We start from the raw sequence: 18,638 nt of genomic DNA on the forward strand, positions 1-18,638 counted from the left end.
CTATGACCTTTCAACACTGCTGACACTTAAATAGTTTGAAGCAAGCACTGAAAAGGTCCCCGCCAACTGCGAGACGGGCAAATGAGTATAGGTTAAGAGGTCTCCCTTGTGCCTCTCCAACTTATAAAGTGGCACCTGTTAGGGAGACTTTCTGACTGACAAAGCGGTGTATTAGCTAAACAGCTCCTCCCAGTGGGTTAAAATAGAACTGCACTTTTAGTAAACCAAATAAAATTTAAGACCGAGACTACCCTGCCTTGGTTTTCCAACCCATATAACTCATTCACAGATTTAGTTCCCCATTTCCTACATAAACTAAAGTGTTAAAATCGACAGAACAACTGACTTCTTAAATTGACTAAAAAACCACACACACACTTGATAAACACTTGACGTAACAGTGATCACCAATTATCCATTTGGGAGTCACTATTTATTTGTACAATTTTGTAAGCCCTATTGTGTAGGCATTATTAAATACACTAAACAAGTAAAAGGCAAACTTTTGATGAGAAGCAAAACAGTCTCCACTGAAACTTTCCAATAGAAACACCGATGAAGCCAAACATTTGTCTACTGGACATCATTTCACACAAAACTTTCACACAAAGTCTGTTTTATAGATAGTGAGTTTGGTGTTAAAAAGGACACACACAGCCATTTAATGTATTCACACACAAAATACACCCAACAAATCAGTGTAAATCATTCAATGAACATACATTTATTTTGTTAACACGTCTAGGTAAAGTGAGGCCTGGTAGCTGTCTAACTGTTACATTTTCATATGTCACAACATCTTGAAAGCATTTCCCTTCTGGAGACAGATTTGCTAATACAATATAGGTTCACAATTCAGAGATAGTCGGAACACAGATAGGCGACTACAGACAAAGTGCTTCAGCTCTTGTTTCTGGCTAACAAGCGGTCACTACAACATTGACTTGAGAGTTCTGCATTCGGCTCCGAGTGTGCAGCTGTGGGTGGGGCCTGCCCTTCAGGCCTGATTCTTCTTGATGAAGTTGATCAGCCCATTGGTCGAACAGTCGTGTGATGTCACCTCGCTATTGTCTTGCAGTTCTGGTTCAATTTGCTTTGCCAGTTGTTTTCCAAGTTCAACGCTACACAGAGAAATAATGGTTATTGAACATAAGACCCTTTGGTTATTTTCACAGCTGTATCAATATTTATGTGGGGCGCTCAATGTAATAAAGTATTAGGTCAATTTATATTGAATATTGCCATTGTATTATGCCTCACTTGAAGCTACATTACATTCAGACAAATAATCAAAAGGATAGAGGCAGTATTCACATACTGCATACCTCCAAAAGCAATTTAAACATCTTGTAGACTCCTCATGTTGAATCATTGCTATCCTGGTCAAAAAAGGATGGCAATTTTACATTGTTCCTTCTAAACTCAACCCCTCTAGCTGAAGTCTTTACAAAGTACTCACCCCCACTGGTCATAGCTGTTGATGTCCCAAATGACTCCCTGTACGAAGATCTTGTGCTCATACATGGCTACCAGAAAATCAGAACAGTATCAGAAAAAAGTTCACTGTATTATAGACAGACAGATGCATCTGCTTATTTCAGCAGATTCTGATTACACAACAACCTGTGCCAAAGAATGTCCTTCTCATAATAAAAGTATATGCTATACAGGTGCTGTGCAGTCACTCAACTTCCAGGTGCACATTTCCTACAGTTTGTCTGCACTGCCACCTACACAGCTTCTACTACAGATTTGTAATTGACATTATATATATATTTTTTTTTAAATGACTGCTGCTAAAACTCATTTGGGAAGGGTACTTACCAATCAAAGCTCCCAGAATGAAGGGACTCAGCTTCTTAAACACAATGGAGTTGGTGGGTCTGTTTCCTTCAAAGACCTTAAAATGAATACGTTAGATTAACAAATAACACACAGCAAGAACAACCAATACAACCACAAGGCAGCCTGGCAGTAGAGGGACCTGGTGGCTAGGTCAGGAAACTCAGGATCCGTCAAGTGAATGAAACACACACACCTTGTGAGGCAGCAGCTTTTCCAAGGCCTCTCCACTAAGGCCGGCTCCCTCCAGCTCCTTGCGGGCCTCCTCTGTAGTCTTCCCCTTCATCAGAGCCTCTGTCTGGGCCAGGAAGTTAGCCATCAAGATCTGAAACATGAGCAGCAATAAAACATTCACGGGAAGGAAAAAAAAAAAAAAAGCCAATACAGTGCCCCAGCCAAGATTAGCACCTTGGAGTGAACACGAATTGAACCACAATCGCATGAATCACGAGTACATTTAAATAGGGTTAAATGCAGATGACTTCTCAGAATAAATAATTCAGACTGACCTTGTGGTGTAGGTTGTTCCTGATGGGGTTCTGGGTCTGCACTGGGATATGGAAGTCAGCAGGGATCATGCGTGTTCCTGGCAAGAAAGAAATGCGCAAAAAAAAAAAAAAAAATAATAAATTTTTAAACAAAAAAGGAAAGCCCCCCCCCCCCCCAATACACACAATCATCTGGCTAATATAGCTTGTGAAGCCTGAGAACCAGCAAGGAACACAGAGGTTACGCTAGGACAGACCTTCCTTGTTTTCACGGCTTAATTAGCATTCTAACCCAGTTACAGTGGCACTGCAACCAGGGAAAAGCTTCAAAAGAATAATATTTCATCACAAGGAACTGGTGCTGGTAGCAATATCATCCTTGGGCACAGAGGGCATGATGAAGGCACCAATTCCTCAAATAGAGGTAATTATGTGGAATTACTTTCTCTTATTTCTGACTACGACAGCATGTTAAAGCAAAGGCTTGTCAACAGCCAGTACCTAACAAGACTCAGAACGAATAAAAGTAGAAGTACAGGAAGCCAAGTACGTAGCTGTAATAGTAGATTAAACATCCGACGATGGAAACGCAGCTCAGCTGTCTTGTTTTCAGGTATGTGACTGACAGTGACCCGAAAGAATGGTTCTGTGAAAATGTGACGTTTACTAAAATAAAAGGTTTAAAAAGACCAAATTCCCAATTTATTTTTTTTGAGTATTACTATGCAGGACAGCTGCTATAAGACTGTTACCTTTATTAATGTGCACGGATTAAATGTACCAATTAATCAACTAATGCCCATAAATTAAGTGAGCAATTTAAACAAAAAAATAAATAAATAAATAAATAGAGCAACAGCCCTGGTTAAGTCATTGGTACATCTTGCACAAGTGGAGTCTTAGTTCCTAAAATCGTGGATATTTTAAGTTTATTTCAAATGGCTTCTGAAAATATATTTCTAGCAGTATGGGGGCTGGGGCTGTTTTTAAACAGGCTCAAATAGATGGCATTTATATAGAAGTTTATAAAAATAAACAATTCACATGGGACTTTCCCAGAAGTTAATCTACCTTGGTGTATAAGCTGATAGAAAGCGTGCTGTCCATTGGTTCCAGGCTCTCCCCACACAATGGGTCCAGTGTGGTAGTCTACACGGGTTCCCTTGCTGGTAATGTACTTCCCATTAGATTCCATATCCCCCTGAGAGAAAAGACACAGGTTAATACAGAACAATGTACAGGGGCTGCACAAAACAATTAAAAGCACATGGGAAATGCAGCGCACACACACACACCTCTGCGCAAGTAGGTCGTCCCTCATGACCGATTCATTTGTCATGCAAATGGGATCCTAGATGTGTATTCTGCAATATAAATAAGTTGTATTGCCCTGTTGCAAGTCAGCGTCAGTCACGGTAAGCTGGACAGTAGAACCGACAGGTCTGAATTACATACCAACAGGTTCCAACCAATAACTTTGCTACGATAAGTCGGTTTTATTTTCCACTGCCCTGGCCACATTTCATCACCGCCTGCTGGGGTTTTGCACAGATGGCTTCCTGTATTGCAATATTTGTGTTCTGTATGTAAATTATAGAAATATGGTCACGTGGAGACTTGCCTGCTGGAAGTAAGCTGCAAAGCGGTGCATGTACTGGTCATAGGGCAGCAGGGCGTGAGTCTCAGCTCCAAACATGTTACCGTACCAGACCCCCAGTAGGGCCAGCAGAACAGGGACATTTTTTTCCAAGGGGGTGTTGCGGAAGTGATTGTCCTAGAATAAAAAAAAGAGAAGGGAGAAAAAAAAACAAACACACCACATATAACTTAGGCATTCTGTGCTTGCAATAGGAGTTTTTGCCAAGTAGCACAAATATGCTTCACTGTGGGATTTAACACATTCAAAACATTAACTTCCGTACAATACCTATATAAAAGATTTATGCAATACAAGATGAAGCAAAAGTTAAATAACTTGTAAAATCTGGTTCTGTAATTCTTTAAGAACAAATTTACAAACAGGTTGGCTACGTATATACCACCAGATTCTGATACACATGTGTTAAATGTCCTTAAACATTACAATTATACAAGCTGTTCTCACTCTAAATATATATATAAAACATGGGTGTTTTAAACACTATATCCCAATTGTTCAAAACAGGTCACATGGGGGTGTTGCTATTAAAGTATCACCATGGGTTGGCACTTTACAAAAAGAGGCAAATCACTAGTAGATATCCATACGCCACTAGCATATTCATTATATATATATAAAGCCTGGTGAAGTAGGTATTCTGTGACTCTGCATAAGGTTGTACTCACCATCCAGTGAGCTCCACTCAGAAGATGCTCAAAGTTCTCAAATCCTAAAATGAAAAAGCACATTGGAATCATCTTTCAGAAGTTTTACGGATGTATTTTTACTGCGGACCTCAGGAAATACAAACCTATATGCAGGGCAATGGAGAGACCAATAGCTGACCAAAGGGAGTAACGGCCACCAACCCACTAGAAAAAGAAAGAAATTGTTCAATTAAACTTTATGGTATACATTTCCCTCATTAAAAAGGCTTTTAAAACAGTGATGCCTTAGAAACAGAATATCGGTCTCAAAATGCTGTGGCAGGATAAATGTGGGCTTATGAGAGGCAAGGACATTTTTAAAGCCTTAGCAAATACACCTTTAAAATTACAAATCGGATAGACATCCTTAGCCTGGATTTGATCCGAAGCAACGTATACATTGAAAATGATCGGATTAAGTAGGAAAGCCCATGCAACCTGTTGCACAGGTAACAGGTGTCATTATATTCCAATAAAGAACTTGAGTCTCAAATAAATACATAATTTATCACAGTACTTTGTAAGCCCCTGAAATACACTGAAAAAGTAACAAGCCTAATAATTATATCAGAACCAATTCTGTTTTATAAAATAGATACAGAAAGACAGGTGTAAAGACAAAACGTCTTATACCCCAAGATTACGATACATTCTAGAACTTGTGCTAAAGATCTTAAGTATTGTAGTTCGTGGAAAACAATACCCGAAGAGTCAACAGTGGACAGAGGTATTTTACATTTCAATGTACGGTAAAGATTCAGCTGCAGTATCACAAGTGTAGAATCTTAGTGCTGCAGTTCTGGAAGTGGACTGCAGGCGACATCAACGTGTACTCAACCAGAACTCTAAAAGAAGCCTTGAGCAAAGATGCAAAGTTCCTAGCATATATCAGCTTCACCATGCACTACTCTTACTGGGCAAAAAAACAAAACAAAAACCCTTTCAATGAAATGCTGTGATAAGGGGGCACTGAAGACAGAATTGAATCAAAGAGGAGAACAATCTCCTTTTTTGCTCCCCAGGTAAAAGCTGACATGGCACTCATAACCCACTTCTGCAGCAGGGAGGCAGAAGGATGGCTGTTTAGTTCAGACAGCAGAATTCTTCAAGGAGGTAGAAACGTGAGCAGCTGAAAACTACCTTGGAATATATACAAACCAGGAAGCCAACAATGATCAAAATTGAATATTTTTGTGGGACACTGCCAGCAGCTTTAATTTACTGGAATTGGGGCGTTCTCCAAAAACCCCCACAGAAGGCTATTGACAAAGAAAGCTGATATTTATGTGCAACAAAATAATGTCACATACCGAATACTCTATCAGGTAAATGAAGCATTAATTTAATTATAAATATCTCATTGACCTTTGCTTTCACACAGTGACCTCAAAGTGGGAGAAGGTCAGCGCCTATAATAACTGACAAGGATTGGGCAGAAAGAGGCGTCTCCGATTACCCAGCAGCTGTCTGGCCACTGCAGACACACACAGACTCCGACACTTCACGGGGCCTAGGGCGCTTCTATTTTAAGCCTGTCTCATTGGCCTCTGTCAAGCCGATTGACAAGTTCATTTAAAGTCACAGTGCACTTACATCCCAGAACTCAAACATGTTGTTGGTGTCGATTCCAAACTCCTTTACTTTGGGCTGAAAAATAAATAAAAAAATTTTAAAACCAGCACATCTATTTAGAACACTACTTGGAGGATTATTCCATCATGATGTTGCCAGTTCAAAAAAAGCAAGGCTGCTATTGTTTGAAAGTCATTTTGATCAGGTGGCTGCTGTATTGGGGGTCTGCATGGAGGGAGTTCCAACAGGAGTATCATTGGCACAAATTATAATTTTTACAAGCAGTCCCAACCAGGTTCCTTCTTCCAGATCAGTGGTCCTGAAAGCTGTGCCCATGTGCCTGTGATGGTAGCTGACAATCATGAATACTGATGTACGACTACTCTTGGTCTCTGCTTATGCCATTTGTTAAACCTGTTTAATGCCATTTTAGCCTATATTTTGGAATAAGTGGTTATTTGAATGTCACGAGAGAAATTACCATGACCTCTGATTACACACATGTGCAAGTGGCAAAAATAAATAAAAACCATTCGAGGACCACTGCACAAGTATTCATATTTTATTGAATAGCATATACAATTCTCCACAATTCACCTGTTGAAATCTTGAAGACATTTTTATGTTGCCGTCATTTACACAAATTAGGGGCCTCTTCTCACGAAGGCTTGTCCGATTACAAAACATTCCCAAAATGTCAAAGTAGAGACCTTCATGTGTTCAGGAAGGCTATACCTTTGAGCACATTTACAAGCTCTGGAGCATTCAGACACGTGTCTGGTTATGCTGTGAAGCAGGATGCCTTCAGAGTCAGAGGCTGATAAGCAGAAAGACTTGTGTCCTATTTTAGAATTGCCCTTATACTGTAGCTCAAGGTCACTGCTTTATCACTAAAACAAGAATGCAACATCTTCCTATCTGGTACCAAGTCTAATCTCCCAGTCAGAATGCCATATTGAATGACAGCAGTTCAAGCAACAGTATACAAACGCCTACAATGTTTTGAAAGCTTGAGTGGTAATTTAGTTCTACTGGCATCTGCTTTCATAACAATTTTACTACAAAAATAATACAAGTATTAGGTTTGCATACTTACAGCATTGGTTGAGAGTGCAACAAAATGCTTGGCAACAGCAGATTTCTGGAAAACAAAATGTAATAAATAAAACACTTCAATAAATATTATTTTGCATTTAATATCCAAACAAGCTGCATATTGTAGGAATATATATTATATACCATTACTGTAAAAGACTAAAATTGCCCATGGCATCTAGACATATCCCAATAACTACTTTGCTGGTCTGCTGTTCTGAGTGGAGCTATCTTTTCTATACCGCTATAGCAGGCTGTAGTTTTGAGCAGGACTATGCGTCCTAGACCTCTATTTAGGTGTGTAGTGTTGAAAGTGTGTGACAGTCTCAAAGATGATGTAGAGGTCCCAGGGGTGCCAGACTGCACTTACATCACCAGCACTTTGCAGGAACCACTCCTTGGCAGACTCTGCGTTGGTGATTGTCTCCTGGGTGGTGAAGGTCTGAAAAGGCAGAGAAGGAGAGCACAGGCTGTTCAGCATGTACAGTTTAACACCGACAGTGCTGCCATTGTCGGGGACTGTACCAACCCTTAAAAACAGGGAACCTTTCTTAAACCTAGATACAGTGGGTAATGTTTAAAAGGATCTTTCAAATAACATGGTTACATTTCAGGAAAAACTGAAGTATGCTACATCCATAAACTTAAGAGGTAGACAAATGTTTAGGCTAGTCAGTGCCTTCATCACTGTACTGATGCATTGCATTTGGTCAACAAACATTACAAAAACAATTCCGATAGTAGTTAGCATTAAAAATTGCAGTATCAGTGGGTATATTTAAAAAAAAATAATGTACGCAACTTTCAAATGTATACACCAACATTAGAACCTATTGATAGCAAATACATTTACAATTTTGCAGAGAGTGGTGTATCAAATACACTGACAAATAATGTAAATGTCAGACAACTGGTTTTTAATTGAGGCAGGTTTAAAATAGATGGCAATCTACTTAAGACAATTCCTAACACACACATTATAAATCATCTTCCTTATTATTACTCCAAAAAAAAAATCACCCCAAAAGAGATCCTAACTACAAACAGTTAATACTACTGTGGTGGTATCCAGGATATATAAAATAAAAAAATCATGCAAAAAATTTCATAAGATATGTGCTTGTCTTCGTTAGCACAACCAATCCTAGGCAAGAGCAGGCGGCACTGCAGTACCTTGGATGCAATGATGAAGAGGGTGGTCTCCGGGTTGAGCTCTGCCAGGGTCTTGGCCATGTGGGTGCCATCAATGTTGGACACAAACCAAGCCTTGGGGCCTCCTTTGGAATAGGGTTTCAGAGCCTCAGTCACCATCAACGGGCCCTGGAAGGCAGGACAGCATTAAGAGGAATGGCTACTTGGAGTTAGGAGTCAGGGTACTTGATGTCTGTTTCTTAGGGTATTTTTACCAGGAGCTGCTCTCAGTTCTAGTTGCCTACCATAAACATGTTGTAATCTTATCATAAGGTTGTCTAAATAAAAAAAGTGCACTTGTACCTTTTACTGTAATTCATATCCCCATTTTTACACCCCAGAAATAAGCCTGGCATCAATACATACCAGGTCGGACCCACCAATGCCAATGTTGACGACATCAGTGATGGATTTGCCAGTGTAGCCTTTCCAGTCTCCACTGCGAACTTTCTGCAATACAGCACCAATTATGCGAGATGTGGCTTCTCATGACTAACTTTGAAACCAGATTTTCAAATAAATTCACATTATGTACATTGTATATATCAGGGGCTCCCAACCTTGACCCAAGGCCCATCTCATGGTTTCCACTAGGATTAGGCAAAGCTTGTTTTTACTTAAAAAAATTAAGACGCAATGCCTAAAACTGCACTCCTATCACAACGTTTCATTTGGTGCTTAATTCCTGAAAACCATTAGTGGTTTTAATTAGTCTCTAGAATTTTTATTTATTTATTTTTTTTAAATCCTGGTGATCCATTTGCAAATGTACAGTTCTGTCTTGCTGGTCCCACCTGACAGAAGTTCTTCATCTTCTCCAGCACTTTGTTGACCTCTGGCATCACGTCCTTCCCGGCCACATTGATGGGGGAGTTGGATCGGTTCCTCAGGGCGATGTGGAGCACAGCACGGCCCTGCACAGAAAGCCAGCGAGAGGGGTGCTATATCACTTCATCATTCAAACAAGTTGTATTAAAATATCCTCAAATTCCATTAGATTACCATTGCAGGCCACAGCATTGCTAAAGCAACCCAATGGATTTTGGACCAAAACTGCAGTGATCCAGACAGCAGCACATAGTTTGGTAGTTTTTCTACAATTGACTGCCAGTATAAAAAATTGTCACTGCAGTGCCACTTTCTGCATTACAACTGAAGGTCAAGAGGAAGGGTCCATTAAGCTATGTATAGGATAGTCTATTGTTGTTCATAGAGTATTGTAGGGATTCCACAAGGAGCATAACCAATAATCCACAAGCCCCCAAAAGGGTTGAGTGGGTCATTTACAACTACCCTCATGAGTGACAGAACCACAGCATTTTATGGACATCTGGGTTTATTCGGTTTAAAGTATAATGATGTTTAAACCAACATGTTATAGCTACATTAAAATAATAACATTTCCTTATATGAAACTCTGAATCTGCTTAAACATCTGCATAGTGTTGAACAGTCATTCAATTGTAATGAATGAAAAGAAACCTCAAAATGAGATCCTGTAACAAATATTTTTCCAATCTTAGACCACTGAACACCTAATAGAATGTATTTATTTTTTAACACAACCTTAAAAAGGCAACACTGATGAGCCCATTAGCCAAAACATTTGTGTGTATGCAAGTATATCTATCTATGCATGTGTAACACACACATATTATACTGTTTGAATGTTATTTAAAATTGTATGATTGTGGTAGATGTGCAATATGTTTTACAAATGTATCGTGGTTTGATTTTTTTGCTATGTACTGTACAGTGCTTTGAGATACTTCTGTATAAAAAGCGCTATATAAATGCAAATAAATAAATCAATTTGTAATATTGACTTCTAGTGCTGCAGTTAAAACAGGGTGTTCAAGGTCATTCTGTAGGATGGATAAACTCCATTGGAAGTCACATTTTCTGGACTCCAAGATAAAAGCTGTGTGAACCAGCAAAAAGCAAAAGCTAATCTGTGTAATGGTAACACATCCCAGAATTAACGATTAACTCAATGTTACTGCTATTTTACATTTTAAAATATATTGCAGCGATTCAGACAACACAGGATACAGCAAATGTAAAGTACAGCAGTTTGTTCTGTAGCAAATTCTCTACCACTGTCCATGCTATTCGGTTAATTATCAAACAAACCTGAGGATTTCTGTGGGGAAAAAAAATTAAATAACTAAAATCATGGTACAACAGTAGCTAGCTTTTTCATGTCAATTAGATATGTTATTTTATAAAAAGTTGCTTAAGTTGATATTATTATTATTATTTTTTTTTTTACTGGTACTATAAATTTGCATCCATAAGTAAAATCAACCTGTGCATTGAAAACGCAATTTACTAGCATATTTAATACTGTACAGTCAGTGGCAAATCAGAGTTCTGTTTACCCTACTGATAAAATGGTGTCAAAGGTTGAAAGTAAAACTGCAGAACAGAACAAAAGATTACGCACTTGGTTGCTTTTCAGCTAGTCATTGTAAATATATCCCATACATGCCTTACAAGACTGTAAAAATACTCATTGCATATAGACATAATATTTAATAGGTGAAGTTTTTAGAGGCGACATTAAAATACTTTACTGTACAAGGGACGAACATTCTTACTTAAACAGTGGTATGTGCAATCAGATTGCACTGTTACAACATGGAGTGATTGCACAATGGCAAGTTTGTGACCAAAAAAAAAAAAAAAAGGGTGGGAGTGGATTACATTTCCTCAAACAATGACAATGCAACATGCCAGACTACAAGCACGTCCGAGTTGAAAACCTATGCCTGCGTTCATTATGTTTTCAGATGATGGCTAAAGGATGCAATGGAGGCCTTATCTGCTTGCATGCTGAAGTGTGTGTTTCAAAGTGGGAGATTGCAAATTGGGAATACAAGTTGATGAACCAAGGCAATTCCCGATTAGCGAGATGTCTGATACTTCAGTATTGGATTCTTCTGATCAATCTTTTTATTTAAAAATGACTTTATAGAACAGCCGTGTGATGCATAAAAAAACGTGGTGGTTCAAAATACATAGAGAATACTCCATGGGCTTGTTAGTTGTTTGGCAAAGAGCAAAATACCCTTAGCATACTAGAACGGTCATGCAATATTCTTTCAGGTACAAAGAATAGAAATTAAAAGTTAAACCTTAAAATTGTGAGAATCCTTAGATCAACATCTGTAGCTGCTTAAATATATAAAAGGGATGTTCCCAAAAATAGCATTGGACACCATCTATTGTAAAAAAGAGCAGCTAGGTTCATTTATATTTCAGTGCGAGAAGCCAAGCTTCCCCATAGAAGATTGCTCAGGGAAAGAGGCATTTTTTATGCAGACTGTGCTCGCAAATAAAGCAGACAGCATTGAATATCTACCTCGGTGAAATTAATTTGCTCTCCAGTGAACATCTTCTCCCTGGCTTGCTCCACACCCCTCGACTTAGCCTAAACAAAAACAAAAGAGTACAGGTACAAGAGAGAATTAAATAATTACTTACATATGCAAATAAAGCAATACAATGAGTAAGCACAGCAGATATGCTCTTTCACTAAACAAAGTAATTATCTTTGTTAGTTATTTCCAATTATCCCTCAGGTTCCCAGCACAAACTTAGTTCTAGCTTAAGCAATGAAATCGCTTTGCAGCGACCCAGAAATCCATTCTCGTTTACCCCTGTGCTGCTTGCTGATTTCAGGATTGTTAGCATGTCAGGAACTATCAGGATGGCATGCAGAAGAGGGTGGGACTTTATATCTTCATGCAAACAGTGCAGAAGATTTTATTACCAGACAAACCAAGTACTAAACCACACACAAACTCTCAAGTCATTCTGCCTCTTGCATTGCCCTTGTGTAAGCATTTGACATTTATTAAAAGTTGGACATGCAGAAATTAACTGAAAACAAGATTGCTGCGAACATGAAATCTGGAAGTGTATAACAAGGAAATCTGCTTTCTGTTATATAGATATATTTTTATTATGGCATAAAGGACATGTGTAAAACACTAATTTGCTATCTTGTTAGGTTTCACAATGTTCATGACAACAACAAAAAAGTATACCATATGAAGTATGCAATGGGGCTGTACCTCACTGAGGGATTAAATGTTTATGCAAATGGTATCCCTGAATTATTTTATTACGTTGCATCTTTCCACTACAAGTCAGTGATTTGATATACAGGGCTATGTGACTATTTTTAAAGGGCAACTGAGATTTGCTGCAAAGTGTGTTGAAGTCTTCACTTGAGATTTTTCCTCTTGAAAACGGATGCACCTGCAACCTGAGCGGTCAGTATCGGTCCTTCAAGAAGACAGTACTACATCTAACAGTACTAGAATGAAACCTGGCAATGACATTCTTTAGTGCAATTTGCGGGCATCAGAATTTTTTGTATCATGGCAATCTGCTTTTTTAGGATGCTCAGATTAGTTTTATTTTTACAGTTGATGCAGGTATCTATGGACAAGCTTACTGCTTAAAGGAAGGAATTTTAAATATAATAATAGTAACATTGGCTTTGGATAGGTGTGAATGTTTCCATTCACTAGGGCCCTTTTTTACAAAGCTTTAACTCCTAGAAAATCCTATGCTATTCTTTCTGCAGTGCTGAGAGTATTGGAATAACTACCAAGCACATTTTCATTTCATTCTGGCAAGCAGTTCTGTCATGTAGACACAAAGCTTGGAATTCTAAGTGGAGCACAATTTAGTTAAGATAGAATTAAGCAACACAGAAATGATGCAACAGGGGCTAGGGTACTCCCTCTTCCCAAACCTCTGCAGTTCCTGTTGTGTTGGGAAGCAGGAAATGAAACCGTTTGATGAATATGATTTATGTAATAAGAGTACAAGGAGGAAGAGAATGAATAAAAAGCAGCACAATGAATAATGAAGTCCAGCATGCTGTTTAATTTGGAAACACCTTTCACATGTCTTGGCATGGACATTTATTGAATAATTGGAATGCAATTGGAGCAGAATTAGATACTAGAACACAGAATGGCTCCAAGTCCATATAGCATGAAGGTGCCACTTATTACTAGCATACAGCATAATATTAAATAAATGGCATTTTCTTCAGTAATAAGCAGAAATCAGACTGTTTACCAGATCCACCAGCATCTTCATGACCTCTTCAGTGATGAGGTTCTTGGAATAATCAATCAGGATGTCTCCATCATCAGTTTTAAGGGTCGTGCTGTTTATACAAAAAATTAAAAAACCACAAATCAAACTGAGCATTAATATAATTAGTAAGGAATCCCGGCTTAGTCTTTAGTTACCAGAAAACCAGTGGCCCTATGACCTTTAACAAATATATCAGGGTCACATGTCTGAATAAACAAGATCGTGTTCAGACACTATATACTAGCAGGCATATTAAGAGTGGCATTTAATGAACAGCTTTGTGTGTGCAGGCGTATGTGTGTGTGTGTGTATTACAGTTCAAATATATTATTGTTAGAATAAGTTTTAAATATTTAAAACCAAAACACATGTATAACCAATATCTAAATATTGTCATATTGCATATATATACACGAGTCTTATATGGGTGAATCCTTATCTTGGTTGTGTTGCACAGAAAGAAAAAAAAACCCTCAGCGTATCTGTTCAGTAATAGTTGAAAGCCATGATTGATTGACACTGTCGCACCTTGTGGGCGAGGTAGGACTTCCCCTATTTGCGGATGTGCAGGTACACATTCCTGTGCCCCTGAATTCTACACGAATGATCCCTCCCCCGTGGAGCTGTGACTAAGCACCACACTATACCGTGGAACTAAATAAGAGAAAAAAAAATGGTCTCAACGCTGCATCACCCACATCTAGACTGTACTTGTGTGCCTGTCTGCACGTAGCATGTCAGGATAGATCAGTGACGTAATACTTATGCATCAAAAGGCTCAGTTCTCTTCATATACAGCAATGGCGTCTGAAACCCATTACTACGTATACAGAATGGTTCTCAAATTTTATTAAATGTGTTTGTTCAAAACATACATCATTCACTGTACAGCCGTATGCAGGTAAGACTGTCGTATGCCCGTGTCAAAAATGAAAAACTAGTGCCGTTTACTGAGATGGCTTCTTTGCCGACAGAAAAAATATGGGAAATCCTGCCCATTTAAATCATATTGGACGGATGCGTGATGAGACTATGACCTTGTCTCCTCGGCTTTCCCTGGATTAAGAATACTATAGCAAATATTTATGCAACGCGAACGGCTGTCAATGGCAGTGTCATTATTAAACACATAAGAACCATTACGCTATATGTTACATTTTATCTACCTTCTGGTGTACAGATAAATTTTTGCAAAAGGAAACTCCATGTTTGTATGGAGAAAACAAAACGAGACCACGCCTCCCCACAAATCAGTAGTTTCCAATCAAAGCACACATTAATAAACGTGCTTATATATCATATATAAACTTAAGGACCGTGCAAACATTTCTACACGTATGCTACCTAATATTAACACAAAAAAGTACTGGGAAGCAACGCATGTCTTTGCAATCAAGGTCCATATGGGAACGCTATGGCGTATGAATGAACTTGGTCATTCAATTAATGTTGAACACAACAACTGTCTTTTTCGTATGAGAGGTGAATTAAATAGGAACGGCTCCAGTCTTACCTCAGCTTGTTAAACCTGTCCTTATCCGCCTCAAACATCTGCCTCATTTTGAGGCTGGCAGCCTTGTCCTTGTGCCATTGCTGCAGCTTCTGGAAGTTTGGGTCGCTGGTAAGTCCTGAAGCCATGATGATAACTGTAACTTTAACCACCCGAAGACTGTAAAGCAGAACGGAGGGGCTGAAAAAAGTAGAGCCTGTAAGCGAGATCAGGAAATATATACACGCAGCCAATCAGAGACCAAGCGCCGGCCACGCCTACAGATGACGCCATCGCGCAATGTACTGTCACAAGAAACCATTTGCAAGCTTTGCAATCGCAATGCACTTGCAACCACTAGAGGCGAGAGACGCAATTAAACACGTGTTGTCGCAATTAAATTCTCCCAGTCCTCTACACTTAACCACCTGTAGAATAGTGGTTCCCGACAGAAATGCTAAAGAAACCTGAAAAAAGAAACAAGGACCAGGGATCACAAATGGAGATTTGATAAAAAGGGGCATTCAGAACAGAAAATAGGAAGCACTTTTTTACACAGAGAATTGTGAGGGTCTGGAACCAACTCCCCAGTAATGGTGAAGCTAACACCCTGGGATCCTTCAAGAAGATGCTGGATGAGATTCTGGGATCAATAAGTTACTAACAACCAAACGTCACTGCATGGATTCACTTACAGAAAAACACTACATCAAGCGCTATATGAAACCAAACATATTTTAAGTATTTTGAAAAACGGTGTGTTGGCTGATAATATTCATACAGTGCAGGATACCAAATACATAGATCTGCAGCTACACATGAAATTATCTAAAAAAAAAAAAAAAAAAAAAACGGCTTAACAAATGCTTTCACAAGTAACTACCCCACCACGCGCAAATAACTATTTTTTTTTTTACACAAAATCCAAATGCTGTACACAGTGGGAGCTCCCTCTACGGTTATAAATACTTGGGGTGCAAGATAATGGATTAAGTGAAATGTCAGTTTTATGCCCAAACTTGTCAAATAACTAAATCATTTCTTGATATTTTTTCCGTTATTATTTAGTTATCGTTTTACAGTATTTTAGATATAGTTACAGTTAATATTAACGAATATGCTTTATTTTATACTAAACTAAAAGTGCGTAGGCTACAAGTTAAGCGTTGTAAAGTGTAAATAATAAGAAAACTTAATTACACAACGACAAACATTAATAACAAGCAATACAATGAACAAAGGGCCAGAATACTGTAGCTTTCATATCCAAATAAAAGTTTGATTCTTACCTGGCTGTTTGGGCCTCTGCTTTGGAATTCAAAAATAATTCAAACTAAAACGTAAATGAAAATTCGCATTAAAGTTCGTATTATACGCGTATATTATAAAATAAGATAATATTACATTTAGACAGGGACTTTGTTATTTGTATTATGATAAAATTCCCGTTATCAGAGTTTCTTTTTATAGAGAATTGAGTTAACGGTACAGCAGGTGAGCACACATTTGCGCACCTGCACGCACAGTGAATCACGTGATCAGTAGCAGCGTTAATAACTGCCGCTAGTGGTCATCAGAATCCGTGACAAATTAACCTAATGTTATTCCAACACCGTATGGACAATTTTCTCAATAAACAGTGTCAGATCTATGTTGGACAACCTTTGGCCCTCTGATGGTCAATTTGTGGCCCCCTCTCCAATAATGAATTACTATTATGCTTATAAACGCCAGTTTCTACCAAGCAGTGGGGGGTTAACCAAGGGATTATTCAAATACAAAGCACTCGTTTATTAAGAGTTCAAAAATCCCACTTCTAATAATTGTGAGGTCCTTTGAGGTGTCTGAGGGCCACAAGTGTGCCCCTTAGGTTTGCTCAGGTGGCCAGTCACTGCTATAAATGATGAATGTAAGCACTTAGCATTTTTTATTGTCTTGAATTCTGACATTAGTTAGAGGTCTCCAATCCTGGTCCTGGAGAGCCCCTATCCAGCAGGTTTTAAGGGTGTTTTACATCATCAGTGGCTAAAGATCTGGAACACCTGTTAATCTTGACTAATTAAACCAATAATTGGTACAATTAAGTAACTAAGAGCTTGGTTAAAACGGAAACCTGAAGACCCAGTAGCTCTCCAGGACCAGGGTTGGAGACCCCTGCATTAGATTATGCATGAGGCTTTATGTGTGAAATTGAACCAAATCCAACCATGTGAATTGAAATGCAGTATCTAAAGAAAATAACCCTTTTATCACAACTTTGATGTCTCAAAAAATGTGAATGTTTGGTTTTGGACAATGAGCAATTCAAAATTGTAAATTCTGCATGCAGATACAGATTTGGTAAAAAAAAAAAAAAAAAAAAAAAAATAGAATCATCTGCATTATGTAGCACACACATTTGTGCAAGCTAAATCTTTCTGTTGGGTGTGATTACGTTAGGCAATTTTCCAATCTACACTTATCAATTTATTGCTGGCAAAATTGCTAGCTATTTCATGGCAATTCAACATGGCACTGACAAATTCAATACATTTATATTGGGTATTTAGATCATTTACTAAATATATGGTTTCATGTTCCATATGAAGTTGTATTTCAAATTGATAACATATATACATAGCATACAATCCTTTGTAACTTCCCAGTCTCAGATGAACATTTTATATGTGTGGTGTTCTGCTGTTTCACAGAGTATATTATGCATTATAATTCAGTACAATATAATAGCTGCCCTAAATATGGCAGAGAATCTCTGATCTATGTTTAAAACAACCCCCTAAAGGAATATAAATATAAACTGTAGACCTATAACTTTACTTAATTCCAAATATTCACCACCATTGTGTCACAACACATTGCATTTAAGGAGGTAAGGTATTTTCAAACAAAACCTTGATTTACATCTTATTACCTCACTGCCAGATCTTGGGTATAAATATAAAGTTATCTTATTGGATCATCAAGGTCAGCTTGAGATCTTCTCATAGAGATGCTGTATGCTTTAAACCTCTTATATGAATTAGTAATTTAGCATATGCTTTTATCCAAAGTGACAAGGGGGTGAAGAGTCACTTACAAAATGGCCTCGTTTTTACATCTCATCTGAAGGACGGAGCACAAGAAGGTTAAGTGACTTGCTCAGGGTCACACACACAGTGAGTTGGTGGTTGAGATTGAACCAGAAACCTCCTGGTAACAAGCCCCTTTCTTTAACAACTGGACCACCAAGCCTCCTAATACAGTATTAATGATGTTGAACCTCCAAATATATTATACAACATTAGCACCTCATCTCGTAGGCCTTCCACGAGTTCCTACGAAATAAATAAACAAATACATCAATAATTACATTCACATTTAACATTTACAAGTAACATACCATATCAGATACATTGGATATTAAAAGAGAATCACAATTTTGTTTCTTATGTGTATATAGATATACATGTAGTAAGAAATTATCTGTGCGATTAGTAGATATAGTTAGGTCCAAT

General features: G+C 38.2%; 1 protein-coding gene across 1 annotated transcript; it reads right to left on the reverse strand.

Annotated features, from left to right (window-relative positions):
* Positions 1–384: 384 nt before the first annotated feature.
* LOC117425772 (glucose-6-phosphate isomerase) lies at positions 385–18,451 on the reverse strand. The gene is made up of 19 exons (XM_034043024.3): positions 18,432–18,451; positions 15,169–15,345; positions 13,635–13,725; positions 11,899–11,967; positions 9,329–9,448; positions 8,901–8,984; positions 8,517–8,663; positions 7,714–7,785; positions 7,345–7,389; positions 6,270–6,323; positions 4,781–4,841; positions 4,656–4,699; positions 3,952–4,104; positions 3,402–3,531; positions 2,352–2,428; positions 2,039–2,167; positions 1,825–1,900; positions 1,460–1,526; positions 385–1,121 (listed from the first exon to the last, which is right to left on the reverse strand). Exons 1-19 carry the CDS (start codon positions 18,434–18,436, stop codon positions 998–1,000), a joined length of 1,725 nt encoding a protein of 574 aa, XP_033898915.2. The 5' UTR covers positions 18,437–18,451; the 3' UTR covers positions 385–997.
* Between the last annotated feature and the right edge of the window lie 187 nt (positions 18,452–18,638).

This window comes from Acipenser ruthenus, chromosome 20 (assembly GCF_902713425.1).
Source record: "Acipenser ruthenus chromosome 20, fAciRut3.2 maternal haplotype, whole genome shotgun sequence".
Taxonomy (NCBI): domain Eukaryota; kingdom Metazoa; phylum Chordata; class Actinopteri; order Acipenseriformes; family Acipenseridae; genus Acipenser; species Acipenser ruthenus.

What these genes read in the sequence shown, in the direction of transcription:
- LOC117425772 (XM_034043024.3), bottom strand. An exon ending in GACAGGTTTAACAAGCTGAG is followed by an intron (nt 13,726 to 15,168) that starts GTAAGACTGGAG and finishes TTGTATAAACAG; the next exon opens with CACGACCCTTAAAACTGATG. An exon ending in CATTCTGGGAGCTTTGATTG is followed by an intron (nt 1,527 to 1,824) that starts GTAAGTACCCTT and finishes ATTTTCTGGTAG; the next exon opens with CCATGTATGAGCACAAGATC.